Raw genomic sequence first — 17515 nt, forward strand, 5'->3', positions numbered from 1 at the left:
AATCTTTCCATTATTCTTATTTTTCAATAATTACAGCAATTATGTCAGACCCAATCTTTAATGTTTTTCCATAATTCCTTCACCTGTCCTTTCCATCAATCCCATCCTGTTCCTCATCATGTCATGTGTATCAGGTGTGGCTCAGTTGGTAGCACTCTGGCCTCTGGTTCACAAAGTTGTGGGTTCAAGTCTTGATCCAGGTACTTGAGCACAAATATTTAGGCTGACACTCTAGTGCAGGACTGAGAGAGTCCTGCACTGTCAGAGATGCCGCGTAATAGGTGAAACGTTAAACTGAGGTCCCATTTTCCCTCTCAGGTGGAGGTGAAAGATCCCATAGCATTATTTCAAATAGGACCAGCCAGTAAACGTGGATTAATTAAGGGAAACCAGCACAGATTTGTTAATGGAAAATTGTAATTAACTAACTTAACTAAGCTTTTCCATGAGGTAACAGAGAGGGTTGATGAGGGTAATGAGGTATATGGACTTCTAAAAGGTTTTTAATAAAGTGCCATAAAATAGACTTGCCAGCAAAGTTGAACCCATGAAATAAAAGGGACATTGGAAACAAATTTGGCTGAGTGACGGAAAACAGAATAGTGGTAAATGGTTGTTTTTCAATCTGGGGTAAAGAATACAGTGACGTTCTCCAGAGGTTAGTATTAGGCCCACTGCTTTTCCTGATGTATATTAATGACTTAGACTTGGCCTTATGGGGCACAATTACAAAATTTGTAATTGCTCAAAACTTGAAAGTATTGTAGGCTGAGAGGAGGATAGTGATACACTTAAGTCACAGGCAGACAGGTGGAATGGGAGGTTACATGGCAGGTGAAATATATTGCAGAGAAGTGTGAAGTGATACATTCTTTGGGGAAGAATGAGAGGAGGCAATATAAACTAAAGGACACAATTCCAAAAGGAGTGCAGAAGCAGAGAGACCTGGGGTATATGTGCACAAATCATTGAAGGTGTTGGGGAAGTGAAAAAGTGGTTAAAAAGGCATACAAAATCCTTGTTTTATAAGTAGAGAGTTAGAGATCAAAAGCAAGAAGTTATGATGAACCTTTATAAAACACTGATTTGGGCACCACACTGTGGGAAGGATGCGAAGGATTTAGAGAGGGTGCAGAAAACATTCGCAAGAATGGTTCCAGGGTTGAAGGACTTCAGTTACATCTTTAGATAGGAGGAGTTGGGGTTGGTCTCCTTAGAGAAGAGAAGGTTGAGAGGAGATTTATGGAGGTGTTCAAAATCACAAGGGGTCTAGATTGAGTAGATGAAGAAAAACTGTTTCCACTGGCAAAAAGAGGACATTAATTTAAGGTGAATTGCAAAAGAACCAAAGGCGACATGAGGAAAACCTTTTATTTTCACACATCAAGTAGTTAGGATTTGGAATGAACTGCCTAAAAGGGTGGTATAGGAGGTTTTAATGGTGGTCTTCCAAAATAATATGGATAAGCAACTGAAAGGAAAATATTTGCAGGGCTAAGGGGAATAGGTGGATGAGTAGGTTAGCTAAATTGCTCTTGCAGAAGCCAGCACTTGATAGGCTGAATGGCCTCTCTCTGTGCTATATGCATTCTATGACTCCTTAATAAGAGCAGGGTGTCACCTTGGTGCCCTGGCCAATTGTTATCCCTCAAACATCACAGAATAGATTATCAGGTCACTATCTCAAATTCCATTGTAGGACCTCAGTTATGCACAAATTGGCTGCTGTGTTCCTTACATTCTAAGTGACTACACTTCAAAAGCATTTATTTGGCCAGCAAGTGGTTTGGAACTTCCTCAGGTCATGAAGGCACTATGGCATTGCAAATCTTTCTTTTGATCATTCCATCTTTTCCATTATTCCCATCCTTTCCACATACCATCCTTTGCAATATTCCTTCCTTATCATTTGCATCCTTTCCAACTACACCATCCTTTCCAACATAGCTAACCATAACAACATTCCATCCTTTCCAACATTTCATTCTTGTCCATTTTCCATCCTTTCTAGTAGTCCCATCTTGCCATGATTCCCAACCTTTCCGTATGTTTTCTCTGTTTTTGTTGAAAGAACTGATGACAACATCAGGGTATGAGACTGTTGAAGGTAAACAGCAAGGTTAACAGTATGTGGAGGAGAAAGAGATGCTGAAATGTCTGGTAGGATAATCCAATCGTTTCTCCTCTATTTTGTCAATTTTCTTGCCTCCCCTCATTAGAGCTGATGGATGGTCTCAGTCATGGAATTTTCCAAAATTTTCCTTTTTAATTCTACAAATCTTGATAACATATTTTCCCCTCCCTCATGATGTGATTCAAACTGGGTTTTCAGACTTTCCCGCACTGTGTTTCACCTCTTAATGTTGAGAATAGGGGTACCTGACACAATTTTGCAGCTCATGGTGATGGGCTGGAAGGACTTCCCTGGAGAATCAGCAGGGCTGGGGAGCTGCCCCTGAGGGACAATCTTGCAACTGGCTGTGATTGGTTGGAAAGCTGAGTTTCCATGTGTCCCAAACGTGACCTTTTGAGTGGCCACCGGCCTGGTTGGTGTGCGCTCCAGGGAAGACTGTCCTGAATGACTGCTTGAACTCACTTCACTTTTAACAGGGAGTTCCACCTTAACTGAAAATACAGAAGAAACAAAAACATATTTCATTAAGAATAGAGGACTGAAGTCTCCATTAATCCTGCACAATCCCCTTTCTTGAGGGTTTATTCACACACAAATGTAAAACCTTTCCCAACCATTATTCAATTAAACCATGGCTAATCTGTATCTTAACTCTGTGGGCAGAATTTTCAGGTCGGCGGGTGGGTGGGATCGAAGGGTCCGGAAGCAGCCAGTGAACGTACCACCAACCACGATTGGCTCCCCAACCGCGATTTCACGCTGAAATGCTCAGCACTGCCAGAGTGGGGGTGGGGGTGGGAGGAGGACGGCTGCTGACGTGAACACGGAATGAAAGCTCCCTGAAGGCAGAGAGCTGCCTCAGGGAGCTGGAGACTTCAAAAGTATCAAATAAAGGTTCAAAATCAGAACAAAAATGTCCAAGCATCACAAACAGTCACTTGAACATTTATATTATAAAAATTCTGTCCATAGATTTTTTTAATTTATTTAATAGCAGAAACCTCATCCCGCCCTTGGATGAGGTTTCATGGAAAATGCAACGGCCGCCTGACCGATTTGTCCGTCCGCCAACCGTGATGTTGGACGGACCACGAAAAATCAGGGAAAATTACACCTTTAATTGGCTTAATTGCCCTCTTAATTGTAAGTGGGCATGCTTCCGAATTTTGTGCATGCCTGCCGACTGAAATATCACATGAGCACGGGATGATATCAGGCTCGTGCTATTTCACACTCGAGTGGGTCAGGCTTGCACCTGCACACCAACCTGAAAACTCTACCCCACATCTCTTAACAGCATTGCCTAACAAGGTCTATTAAACTCAGTTTTGAAATGTTCAATTGACCTAGTGTCAACAGCTCTTTGAAGGAGAGAGTTCCAGAATTTCACCACCCTTTGCGCAGGTCCTTCCTGACATCACCACTTGTTCTAATTTAAGGTAACGCCGCCCCTACCTCCTTGTTCTGGACCCTCCTACCACAGAAATATGTTTCTCTCTATCTACCCTATCAAATCCTTTGATTAGTTTAAACACTTCAATTGGCCAACCCTTAGTGTTATATACTCCAGTAAATACAAGTCTAATCTATGTGACCACCAGAGTATATCAATAGAAAGGCCCCAGCTTCATTTCCTAGCCTTTGCTGAGTAAGATAAAACTGATCAAAAGTTAGGACATTGCAATTTGCCTCTAGGCTATGGGAAAGGGAAATATGGCATTTATTTGCTCCCCCTTTGTCCTGAAGGTTGCCCCCATAGGCCTTTCAGGATGTCACTCAAACAATTAATTGTCCCAAGGCAACGCATTGTTGTAATTTGTATATTCAGCCCTTCAAATGCATTATTTTAAATTGATTAACGATCCCCTTATTACAAGCATTTGATTAACAAGTCCCAACTGCCTCTTTAAGAAACTACACAGAATGATCCTACAGAAATATAGAAAAAATTAAAGCAGAATCACTTTTACAAACAACACACAATACCTGGGCCTTGAGATTCTGTTTTGCAGTATTAGCATACAAATACTTTAGACAGCTGCATGTCCCTGTATTGATTGGAACATATTTAAACAAGCATCCCTTCAGTGTTTAGTTTGAATTTTTACTAAAGTACATGCCTAGCTCACTGTTTGTTTGAGGTCTGTACATGTGTGGGTGTGTGTGTGTGTGCATGCGCATAACTTCATGTTCTCAGTGTTTAGTTTCAGAGTTTGTGGATATGTGTGCAGCTCATTGTTTAGTTTTACACATATCTGTGTAGGCCAATTTTTGGTTTCACTGTTTATAGATGTTGGTGGCTCTGTGTTTGCTTTGGGGTTGTACATACTTGTGTATGACAGTGTTTCATTTGGGATGTGTGTGTGTGTGTGTGTGTGTGTGTGTGTGTGTGTGTGTAATTTCATGTTTGGTTTCAGTATTATATATACACGTGAGAGTCCATGATTCGTTTTGGGATTTGTACATACACCAGTGGTTCCATTTTTCTTCAAGTTTGTATATTCATTGTGACTCCTTGTTTAGTTTAGGGGGCTTATATTCACGTGTGTGGCTCTGGGTTTGATGTTGGAGCTGTATAAAAGATCTTTTTTATTCATTTTACAGGATGAGGGCATCACTGGCTAAGTCAACATTTATTGCCCATTTCTAATTGCCCTTGAGAAGGTGGTGGTGAATGGCTTTTTGAACTGCTGCAGTCCACATGGTGTAGGTACACCCATAGTGCTGTTAGGAAGGGTGTTCCAGGATTTTGACCCAGCGACAGTGAAGGAACAGTGATATATTTCCAAGTCAGGATGGTGAGTGGCTTGGAGGAGAACTTGCAGGTGGTGCTACTCCCATCTATCTGCTGCCCTTGTCCTTCAAAATGGTAGCAGTCATGGGTTTGGAAGGCGGTGCCTATGGAGCCTTGGTGAGTTCCTGCAGTGCATCCTGTAGATGGTACACACTGCTGCCACTGTGCGTCGGCGGTGAAGGGTGTGAATGTTTGTGGATGGGTTGCTTTATCCTGAATGGTGTCAAACATCCTGAGTGTTGTTGGAGCTGCACTCATCCAGGCAATTGGAGGGTATCCCATCATACTCCTGATTTGTGCCTTGTAGATGGTAGAGAGGCTTTGAGGAGTCACGGATGGGTTACTCTCCGCAGAATTCCTAGCCTCTGACCTGCTCTTATAGCCACAGTATTTATATGGCTAGTCCAGTTCAGTTTCTGGTCAATGATAACCCCAGGATATTGATAGTGGGGGATTCAGTGATGGTAATGGCATTGAATGTCAAGTGTTTAGTGAAGTTTGTTTTGGGTTGTACATACTCACGTGTATCTCCATGTTTGGTATGGGGATTGCATACAGGTGTGGGGCTTACAAGTGATGCAAGACCCATCTCACCTTTCTCTGAAGTGAATCCCAGAGAGTCATGTGACTGCTTTCCAGCAACAGAGTTCAAAACTGCGGCAGACACGTGAACTCCTCCCGCTGATGTCACTGGGGGAGTGGAGGATTTTGCAGATTGTGAGGGGGTGACAGACTGAGGGGTCCTGCTGCAGGAGGAGGATGAAGACAGAAGTACTGCAGAGGAGCCAGAAGGAGGCAGCGCTGTGGGAAGGTAGTCCTCCCCAAGAGAGTCACGGTGCAGTTCAACGTCCACCACCTGTTCCAAGGGGAACATAAAGAGAACACAATCATTACAGTGCTCAAAAAACAACTTTTCAAATAAGACAGACAAGAGACAGCAAGATGCACAGAGCCAGTGTGAGTGCAGGAATGGGCTACAATCTAAACAGAGAAATGTTCAAAACAGCTTACATTTATATAGTGCCTTTCCTATTGCAAAATGTTAGGAGGATTAGCAAACACAATTTGAACGCCAAGCCACATAAAGATACAATAGAGCCGGTGATCACAAAATTGGATCAATTGGATAAAATATTTTATGGAGCATCTTAGATGGGGTGAGAGAGATGAAGAGGTTTAAAAAAGAAAATAGTCCAAAACGAAAGCAAAAAGTTTATGAAGGGAATTCCAGAGCTTAGAACCTAGACAGATTCTTCTGGTGGGGCATCAATGGTGGGGCAATGAAAATCGGAGATTCAAGTGACCAGACTTGGAGCAATGTAGAGACCTGGGAATGTTGTAGCCCTGGAGGAGATTACAGAGAGAGCGAGGGGTGAGGCCATGAATGTCAAAACATGGATGAGAATTTTAAAATTGAGCCACTGCCAGTCTACACTCCATGGCCAGGATTTTACAGCCCCTCCTGCCTGGTGGAATAATATGGTTCTGCCAAAATGAGTGGAGATTTAAATGGCTCGCCAACATCCACCGGGGGGAGACACGCCGCGGCGGGGCCATAAAATCCCAACCCACAAGTCCAGAAATGATGTTGGTGATATTAGCTGGCCCACCATTAATTTAAAGGGGAAGCTAGTCTCTTTATTAAAGCTTGAATTTGAAGCTAACACCAGCGCTATGAAACTGGTCAGAGGAAAGTCATACATGAGGGTTAAGCATTCAACTAATTATCATACACAGTAATTCCTAAGTTGTTAACATAAATGAAAGATTTAATTCTTCAAGCGAGAAGCTGTCAGCCCAACAACCGTGGGGTGGAATGAAGAAAATCCCAAAGGGGATTCCTCCTTCTGATCCCCTTACACAGACTCTTGCTGCGAATGTACAGTTTGGTCTTGGCTGTGATTTCCTTAGTGTTGGGCAGATGACCCATACGCATTGTCTAGGTTCATGCCTGAGCAATGGTTGCATGAAATCGGACCACAAGGTGTCAGCGGCCTCACAGCTGAAAGAACCAAATGGAGTAAAAGAAAGAGGAAGCTACAGAGGAAAAAGGAGAGAGAAATAAAGTGAGAGAGAGAGAGAAAGAGAGAGAGTGCGAACAAGGGATAGAGATTAAAGCATACCGTTTCTGCACCAAGTGTCTGCAAGCCTGTATACGTTCTATCCAGCTGTGGAAAGAAACATTAAACTCAGATCAGTAAGGTGAAAGACAGCTGTGTCCATTCAACATGAGCACTGCAAAAAGAAAATGGTGGGAAGGGAACTGAGTACAATAGTGGGTCAGTCACCTCTGGTACCTCACATCAGATCCAGCCTAAACTAATGCTCTGTTAGCAAGCTAGATTTTCCACTCAGTGAGTAGGTATGGGCAAAAACTTAGGTCTAAACTCTCTTCTCTATGCAGGCAGGCTGTAAAGTAAGTCTCAATCACAAGTCTAATACAGGCCCCAATTTGGGAATTGAACCCAGATGATGCTTGGTGCCGGAGACTGAAAAGTCGCACTAGAAGGGCGCTGAATCAATCTACTTGAGACACAGCAGAAGAAGCTTCATATTGTATCCACTTTGTGTAACTTGGAAGCACTCAATGAATCAATGTAGAAGGAGCTTCATAAAGTGCTCATATCATGCCAGCTTGTCTCTGTGGTAGCACTCTCATCTCTCAGCAAGGTCATAGATTCAAGCTCCATTCCAGGACATGAGCACAGCATCTAGGTTGACTGAAAGTGGCAGAGGTGCAATCTTTTATATGGGACATTAAACCAAGACCCTGACTGCCTGGTTACGAAGAAATAAAAGATCCTATAGCAATACTCGAAAAACAGCAGGGAATCCATCTGATGTCTTGTGAAATATTTATACCTCAACCACTGCAATCAAAAACAGACTGATCGCTGTTTGTGGGAGCTTGCTCAGAGAAAACTGGCAACCAATACAATAGGAGTTACATTGCAGAATCATTTCATTGGCTGTGAAGTACTCTGGGGAATCCTGAGGGTGTAAACTTGTCATATAAATACAACTTTTTTTCTTTATTACTTCTAACCTGCACTATACCTCATTTAGAAATGCCCATTAGGACAGTATCAAAGGAGCTTTATTCTGATATCTGACCCAAATTATATTTCTTCTGGGAGATTGACGGGGTACTGGAGAGGGAGATTTATTTTGTATGTAACCCATAGTGTACTTGAGTTGGGACTGCTTAACATTTTATTCTCATACTAACCTAATTGAAGAGTAAAGCTTTCTTAAACTTCCCCATTAAACACTCCCAGGTCAGGTTAGATACAGAATAAAATTGACTTTACACTGTTTCACCACTCCCTAATGATGTGAGCAGGAGGAGTGCACATGCCTTTGAGTAACATTATGGGAAAGAGTGCTGTACTAGTCTGTATAGTCAATCTAATTACAACAAGCAAAGATATATGGTTCTCTCCATCATGTCTGAATAATACCCTTTATGCTTAATTTGCTGCTTATAAGCAGCCTAACTGTGGCACTCACTCTACTGAGAAACCGAAATCTGGACCACTCACAACATGGAGCCAGGTTTACAACATACTGCCACGTTTGTGGTGAGGAGCCACACTGACACTAAGCAGCCACAGTCAAAACAAGGAGACACTGAGGAGCCATGCTCAGAGTGTGCAGCAGTGCTCATACACCTGTCCCCATTTCTGTGCACACTGGAATCTAACCTTGCAATGTCCCATGAGGGCAAGCTCTACATACAGACCAGCATTTTCCACTCCCGTTCTCTCGTTCTCTACCCAGAATGTCTGTGTAAACTGGCTTTAACACAGAACATAGAATTATAGAACGGTTAGAGCACAGAAGGAGGCCACTCAGCCTGTTGTGTCCATGCCGACTCTCTTAAACAGCAATTCGGTTCATCCCACTCATCTGCCTTTTACCCATAGTCCTGCAATTTTTTTTCTCTTCAGGTAATGATGCAAGTCTTCTTTGAAAGCCATAATTGAATCTGCCTCCACTGCACTCTGAGGTTGTGCATTCCAGATCCCAACCTCTCACTGTGTAAAAATATTTTCCCATGAGTCGCCTTTGGTTCTTCTGCTATTTGCCTTAAATCATTGTCCTTTGGTTCTCAATGCTTCTGCCAAAGGGAACAGTTTCTCCCTATCTACTCCATCCAGACCTCTCATGATTTTTTACACGTCTATCAAATTTCCCCTCAACATTCTCTTCTCTGAAGAGAACAACCATGGCTTCTCCAATCTATCCACATAATTGGTGGTTGCAGGTTTGAGGGACATCCTCGTGAATCTTTTCCACATCCTCTTTAATGCTTTCATATCCTTCTCAAAATGTGGAGCTCATGTAAGGGAAGCACCCTTCATCACAGTGCCACTTACTGGATTCCACATCCCCCGTGATCATACAAGGCAAATTACTGGCATTTTTGTTTTGTGGACTCATGGCCTCTGCAACCTTCCCAAAATACACTTCAGTTCAATTGCCTTTTACACCCATCTGAGGGGACAGGTCCAATTTAATATCTCATCTGAAAGATGACACCTCTGACATGCAACACTCCCTCACCTAGATTATGGCCTAGGTTATGTACTGAAGACTGTGGTATGTGACTTCACTCCAAAACCTTCTGACTCAACGGTGCGGGTGCCACCAAGTGACACCTAATAATTTAAAAGAAGTAAAATTAATTTCGGAGGGTTAGTGTATCACAGACCTCAACTAATTGGTGATAACAGCAAGACTTGGGCCAAAGGTCTTCAGGACAATGAGAGTAGCTAACAGAGTTCAAAACAAAAGAAAATCAAAAGTGAGGAGGATTTTAGAATAAGAAATTGAATTTTTTCATATTCATTTTCTTCCCACTTATTCCATGATTATCAAAGTGGGAAGGAGGGGAAAAGTGCACTCAGTGGACAAACACACTACTGTGCGGATGGGGGGTGGGCACACGAGGCGACACACACACACACACACACACACACACACACACATTAAACCCTAGCTGAGGAGACTGCATAACATTACTGTAATCGCAGCTAGATGCTGAGATCATAAGAAAAAGAAACAGGAGTAAATCATTCAGCTCCTCAAACCTGCTCCACTATTCAATTAGATGAACACTGATCCACACATTCATACCTCTTGATACCTTTACCTCATAAAAATATATTGATCTCAGTCCTGAAAGCTCCTTTTGCCCCAGCATCCTGACTGATCACAGTGATAAAATTATTGCTCCCCCCTCTTTCGAGCCCAATTTGTGTTGTTAACTGCAGCACACAGATTGAGAAAATATATAAATATGTCTGGGGCATAGCTTTACCCAAAAACCGCTGTACCTTCAGCTGGTGGATGATGTCTATTCTCTTGTTGCGCAGGTCCCTGAAGTGGATCTGAATGCGAACAGGGAATTCACCCCAGCCTCGTCTGGTCAGGTGAAATGGTGGTTCACTAATCAGAAAATAAAGACCAAAAAGAAAATCATTCAACACTAAATATCATTCAGACAACAACAAAACATTGCCAATGTGTTTCACATGGCTTATTACTCACTGTTCCACCATCTACTGAACCCGACAACAAACTCTGAGTTTTGCAGTCAAAAAAAATGACAAAAGCTCTGTTCACTAGGAATGTGCTGAAAAAGGACAGACAGCATGTGTGCTTCAGGTGCCCAAAGGTCTCTATGAACCAAAGTCCTGGAATTGGCTGCGTTTGTGCTGTCCCTGGCCTTCAAATGTTTGCAGGGGCAGTATTGAAGGTGCTTTATTCTGTTGTCTAACCAGTGCTGTGCCTGAGATGGAAGTGTTTGATGGGGCAATGTCGAGGGAACTTTAATCTGTATTGAGCTCATGCTTGATGCTGACATGCTTTCTTGCGCCAATCTATCAGTGTTGTTCCTCATGAGTCTGGCTACCAAATATCCACGTGTTTCTGAGAGGATGCAATACAAGTGATGCTCAGCTAAAGTCTTACTCTTCCTAAATAAAAATGACCTTGCTATATAATCAAGGGGCATGGAAACAAACTAATTTGTTTCAACCAAAAAAAAATCTACTCTACATTCATTGAGCAATAAATGCTATTCGTAACTTTCAGTAATTTTAATTAAGGTACACAGTCCGTTATCCTTTGGCCCTGTGTTAGCTTTGGTATAATACAATTCACAGGCCCTGGTCTGCACAAACTGCCACCCTCCTGATTTCAACCTGATTTTAAACAATTCGATCAGGTTGCCTAACCCCGAGCAGGAGTGACGCTCAAGATGAGACACTGAACCATACCTAACTTCCACCAGGTCATTTGGCTTATAGCTGGGATGTAGGAAGAACCAAACCTTCTTCACAAAATGGTCAATCGTGGGCTCCTTCCGTGAACCTCGCACGTAAACCATCCACTTGTGGGTGGACTGATCATTCTCCTCCCTCTTGTCTGGGGGAATATACCTGTAAAATAACAATTAAACAATCAATTAAAGAGACAATCTTGAAGAGACAATGAGCAAAATTCGACCAAGGACCAAGAATGGGAACAGGAATTAGCACAGGGGCTGGGAAAGGGATGGATGAACAGCAGCAAGCTCATTACTTTCAGTGCCTAGGTAACATGAATAAATTTTTAAAAATTGTTTGAATTCTGTAACATATAACCAGAAATGTAGAATATAAATTCACAAACGTTATAGTGGGCTTTACAATTCACTGGGTAGTCCAGTATAAGAAATGGATGAGTGCAGCTCCAACACTCAAGAAGCTTAACACCATCCAGGGCCATGCAGCCCACGTGATTGGCATCCCAGCCACCATTCTCAACATCCACTCCCTCCGCCACCAATACACAGTGGCAGCAGCATGTACCATCTACAGAATGCACTGCAAGAACTCACCAAGGCTCCTTCAATAGCACCTTCCAAACCCATGACCTCTAACACCTCGAAGAACAAGGGCAGCATATCCCTGGGAACACCACTATCTGCAAATTCCCCTCCAAGCCACACACCATCCTGACTTGGAAATATATCACCGTTCCTTCACTGTCGCTGGATCAAAATCCTGAAACAGTGTCCAGGTAACTCTCCCCCTCCTTGATGTGTTTCGGTGTTCACAGCTTGGACTCCTGCTCATTAGCTCTGAGTTGAAATTCCTTGAGCAGCCAACACTTGCTGCAGATGCGGTCACCGTGGACCGCACCGGCATCCACCAGCTCCCACATATTACAGCTGCATCATATTCCTGCCCAGCCATCTCTATTCTATTTAATTAATTCATTTGGATGTTAAATATTTTTAAAGTGAATTTCTTAACTGTACTCTTCAGCTGTAATAATGTCTCCTGATTTAAACCACTTGGCCAATCAAAAAGGACATGGAAGAGATACCCACCAATCACCTACTTGCTTTCCTTTGACATCACACTTCAGCTCTAACAGGTAGAAACAGGTTGAAGGGGCTCTCTGCCGCAGGTTTTTATCTTAAGTTCCACATAGCTCTACAGTTCACTATAAATTTAGCAAAGGATCTGTAGAAAATCTGGAGAATTGCTAATTTTGCCTTTTCTCTGGGCTCTCCAAGGATTCTCTGCCAAAGTTACTGTGGAGGTCTGTTCACAGTGAACAGATTACAGAACATCACATCTTATAGTTATTTTATATTCTGATCACCCTCAGTTACACTTCCACTTTCATAAGGGGGGAAGGGGGTGTAGGGGCGGAAAAGGGGGTCAGAAGGCAAGGTAAAGAAATGCAAAACATTGAGAGTTAGAGACAGATGCCAAGAAGAACCAAGCACTGACTTTGAAACGTTGCCAACGACAATTGTCTTTTTGACGTAAAGACGTGAAGGATCTTCACTGGTGGTGAGGTAGGTGCACCGTTGTTCTATCTCCTGTTGGGTTGGGACTCCAAAGGTATCCTAGGAAAGACAGGAACAGAAAACAATGAGATGAGTCACTCTATTTTGTTCAACGGTGTATTGTCTTCCCATTTCCACCTCCTTACCACTGCTTTTTCCCCACTGCCTCTTCCAATCTCCTTGGACTACTAACCTCCAACAGGGCCAGCCAATCCCAATCAACAGCCAACATGGGTGGCTGATCTTCACACCAGCCAACTATGGATAAAACTGCTGATTCTCATAACCTCACTGCGTAGCTCTACTTGCCACCTCCCCCCGTTCCACGCCAGAGCAGTGAGACTGGCATCTCAGCATAGTGGAATGACACCCATGCACAGCTCCATTTTGCAACCACTTTATTCTCCTTAAGATGTTGATAATTCCCAGGTTCCAATGCCCTCGAGTAGCTTGTGCAAGTGATCACTTGTTGTGTGAGCCTGTGGGCAGGCTGTTTGACTGCAGACACCAGGCTTCTCTTGATGCCCACACACCCACTTTCCAGCAATCAAGATTGGGAACCTGACAGCTTTTTGTAGGTCAAGGTGATTGGGGCCAACGGTAGCTTCCATTACCACTTCCTATCCAAGGTCAGGAAGCAATGCTTTAGAGCCTCACGTACCGTCTCCCTACACAGTGAGGGATTCGCCTCTCATCACTGTACCTGGCTAGTGTTCCGCCCTGCTCTTTTCTCGGATCGGTCAGACTGAATGCCCTCACATGCTTGAGATAGCTGTTCCTGCTCGCTTTCTTTGTCCAAAAAGGTGTCCGCTTGGTGAGTGACCGAATCTGTTTCCGATTGGTTGGCGGATGGAGTTTCAGATCGTTGATTGGCTGGGGACGATGATCGTGAAGGAGATTCTAGAAATTTCTTGATGACTGGGTGATTGAAAACAGTCGGATCGTACGGTTTTGGACCCTGAAAGAATCAAACAGCCCAGTTTAGTCAATGTTCAGGAAAGCAAGGTTAAACTAAAGGAGGTCATCTCTCTCAGCAAACATTAATGGATGGTCCCAACACCTCCACCAAGAAATGGCAATGAAGGCAATCCCATTGTCCTGACTAAGGACGATGCTGTGAATGCAAAAAGACACTTACTGTATAACTAAAAAGAATTTCACATTATTTCAGAAAGTAATATCTGCAAACACTTTCTGGCAATTTAACCAATTAAGCAAATTTACCTAAACAACTTCATATTCTCAAGTTAAACCCATTTCAATGTCTCAAAGATACCTAATAGCTTAAAGGTATTACTGGAGCAGCAAAGGACCAAGGCGATAGGGCACCAAGGTTAGAAAAAAGGTCAGGAAAGAAAATGAGGTGAAGTGGAGGCAAGTGATTAATGAGCTCAGGTTGGGTTTTAAAATCCAAAAAATTATAGTAAAAAAGTTAAACTAAATTCCTTATTCTGTGTCATGCATTCAGGTAAACATATCCCAGGCCTAATAATTAAACTGAATCACAATAGTCACATATTCTTTCACCTCACTAAGTGGAAAAATATCACACTCAAACCATAATTTTCAGGCTAAATTGCAAAGTCAGATGTATTTTAAAAATAAAATGATAAAAATGAAAATGGGTGCATTAGTGGAGTGATGAAAAAGGCATATGGGACACTTGCCTTTATCAATCGAGGCATAGATTACAAAAGTAGGGAGGTCATGTTGGAGTTGTATAGAACCTTGATGAGGCCACAGCTGGAGTACTGTGTGCAGTTCTGGTCGCCACATTATAGGAAGGATGTGATTGCACTGGAGTGGGTGCAGATGAGATTCACCAGGATGTTGCCTGGTATGAAACATTTAAGTTATGAAGAGAGGTTGGATAGACTTGGGTTGTTTTCGTTGGAGCAGAGAAGACTGAGGGGCGACCTGATCGAGGTGTACAAGGTTATGAGGGGCATGGACATGGTGGATATGGAGCAGCTGTTCCCCTTAGTTGAAGGGTCAGTCACGAGGGGACACAAGTTCAAAGTGAGGGGCAGGAGGTTTAGGGGGGATGTGAGGAAAAACATTTTTACCCAGAGGGTGGTGACGGTCTGGAATGCACTGCCTGGGAGGGTGGTGGAGGTGGGTTGCCTCACATCCTTTAAAAAGTACTTGGATGAGCACTTGGCACGTCATAACATTCAAGGCTATGGGCCAAGTGCTGGTAAATGGGATTAGGTAGGAAGGTCAGGTGTTTCTCACGTGTCGGTGCAGACTTGATGGGACAAAGGGCCTCTTCTGCACTGTGATTCTATGATATACAAAAGTCAGACAGACCAGCAAAACTCTAAGTACAATAAGTAAACTTACACTACATATAAAGTGGATTACCTGTTTAAAATAGAAGAAAGAGTCTTAAATTCTTTTAGCGCCTCAACAAGTTTATGGATACATTGGGTGATAGCTAATTGCTGCAGGTAAATTCTCAGACAGCATATGGTTTCCGACACAGAAAATGGAAAACTCAAGACCGCAAGATGGTCCTTTGATTATCGAGAGGCCTTTCACTTGTCGCGGAGCATGAAGTGGCCTATCAACCTTTGATTGAATTAGCTATCAAAGCAACTGTCACATCTTGACTGTGACCATGGCACCAATTCTGGGTCATAATTTGCAATGGCTTATCACTCTACAAAAACAAGGCTGGTTGAAGCCCACACTCATTAAGGGTCCTTTTATTTTAACGGAAAATATAGGGCAAAGGGCCACAGTCCACAAACAATAGACATTTACAGCACAGTAGGCGGCAATTTAGCCTATCATGGTGTGCTGGCATTTTGCCAGAGCAATCTGAAACTAATCCCACTTACCCACTCACTCCCATAGCCCTGTATCTTTTTCTGCTTCAAATACTTATCCTGATTTTTTTCTTCGAAGATGCAAGTCTCCGATTCAACCATTCACTGCAGTAAAGCATTCTGTGCTCCAAAGTACCTGTCGCACAAAGAAATATCTCCTAACATCTATGTCCTTAGCAATAATTTTAAATTGACTGCCCTCCTTCCTGACTCACAACCAGAGAAAATCACGCTCTCACCATCATACTTTCAACAATCTCTATTAAATTCTGCCTTAGTCTTCTCTGGTCTAGTGGAAACAGTCATAGCATCTTGAGTCTCTCCTCATAACCCTACCTACCTGTACCTACAATTTCATGAAATTATGCATTTGAATCCTTAGATCCCTGTTCATCTTTCAGTGCCATTTTCTATCCATCCTGCTAAATTCTCTCTTAAGCCACATACCTGAATTGTTACAACAAACCCCGTGAAGCATCTCATCAAATGGCACTTGAAAATGCATATATACTATGCCTAGTACATTACTTTTATGAATTATGGTTTCTAATTGATGTCATATTAGCTAGCTTACACTTGCTTGGCTTATCTTTCCCTACCATCTTGAACAAAACTGATCCACTGGCTACTCCCCAGTTCCACAGTACAATTTGCACATCTAGGAACCAAAGAATTGTTTCTGCTATCTCTACACAGGCCTACCATTGTCTGGGAGGCATGCAATCAGAACCAAATGATTTATCCATTTTATTTGGGTGTAGGGCTTAGGAGGTAAGTTTGCTGTAATGCTTTACCCTAACGATTTATCAGCAAATTCATAAATCCAAACTTAAAATCAAATCAATTCCTTACATCAGTGGTTCCCAACATTTTGTATGTCAGATCACATCTTTATACAATAATAAAATTGAGACATACCTTCTATTTTCTCCAACTAAGCTGCCCCCTAGCAAAAGCCTTTCATCTCTAAAACCTCCTCAGAACACATTAAACCACCAGCTAATACCATTTTTATTTAAGCAGTTTACAATGAAAGCCCTAACACCAGTTGTATGTCAAATACAATAATTTTTATAGCAAACGTATACAATTTAAGTGTTTCCCATTAACGATTTCAATTGTTTTCAGTTTTTTTTAATTTTGCATTTCTCAATGTGGAAATTCATATTTGTAACACAATAAAAAAGTTGTTTCTTCTTATTCATTAAAGAAATATTTACTGAAATTAAAAGTAGAATCAAAATAAGAGGCAAATGAAGGAAATATTCTGAGCAGCATCTTACCAACAACGTTAGTGTGACACCTGGGCCTGCATCTGTGAGCAGAGTCTGTTGATCCAGGGAGGAACTGATGACAGGGCAACTCACAGGTCTGGCTCCATTGATAGGCGCTCCCTCCTTTTGTTTTTGTCAGTGTTGAGAATGCCAACTCACACAGATAGGTTATGAGAAACGGTAAGAGTATTGCCATAGTACAGTCCGAAATAGATGGGTATTCTTGTCCCGCAAGAAGCCAAAATGTGTCCCAGAGGCATCTCTGCAAACTTCAGTTTCAATGTATGAGCTCTGCGAATTCCTCCCAAGGCAGCCATCAAACTTCTGCACGCATGAGTAAACCCTGGTACTCGGCTCCCATCTCTTCACACAAAATACTAAACAAGCGTGATTTCAAAGAATGTGATTTTACATAATTCACAATTTTCACTGTTTGGTCCAATAACGCAGTTAACTCAGGCCAGATTGTATTAGCAACAAGGGCTTCCCGATGCAGGATACAGTGGCTGACCTAGATGTCAGGACTCTGTTTTATCACCTTACTCACAAATCCTTTGAATTTTCCCGTCATGGAAGCTGCTCCGTCAGTGCAGACACTATTGCACCTGGTTCAGTTAAGATTGTTTTTCTCCA

The 17515-nt window shown here is 42.5% G+C and overlaps 1 protein-coding gene across 3 annotated transcripts in view; it reads right to left on the reverse strand.

The window, feature by feature from the left end:
- yeats2 (YEATS domain containing 2) overlaps positions 1 to 17515 on the reverse strand; it is a 135040-nt gene that overhangs the window by 99780 nt on the left and 17745 nt on the right. For 2 of the 3 annotated variants that reach the window (XM_041182851.1, XM_041182850.1), the window contains exons 5-11: positions 13481 to 13735; positions 12719 to 12837; positions 11213 to 11374; positions 10268 to 10379; positions 7052 to 7096; positions 5523 to 5784; positions 2380 to 2625 (exon numbers count right to left, since the gene is read on the reverse strand). In XM_041182851.1, the coding sequence (XP_041038785.1) occupies positions 2380 to 2625; positions 5523 to 5784; positions 7052 to 7096; positions 10268 to 10379; positions 11213 to 11374; positions 12719 to 12837; positions 13481 to 13735 (1201 nt within the window). The remainder of the gene's footprint in view (positions 1 to 2379; positions 2626 to 5522; positions 5785 to 7051; positions 7097 to 10267; positions 10380 to 11212; positions 11375 to 12718; positions 12838 to 13480; positions 13736 to 17515) is intronic. The other variant, XM_041182852.1, reaches the window with a different exon arrangement.

Source organism: Carcharodon carcharias, chromosome 2 (genome assembly GCF_017639515.1).
Source record: "Carcharodon carcharias isolate sCarCar2 chromosome 2, sCarCar2.pri, whole genome shotgun sequence".
Classification (NCBI taxonomy): Eukaryota; Metazoa; Chordata; class Chondrichthyes; order Lamniformes; family Lamnidae; genus Carcharodon; species Carcharodon carcharias.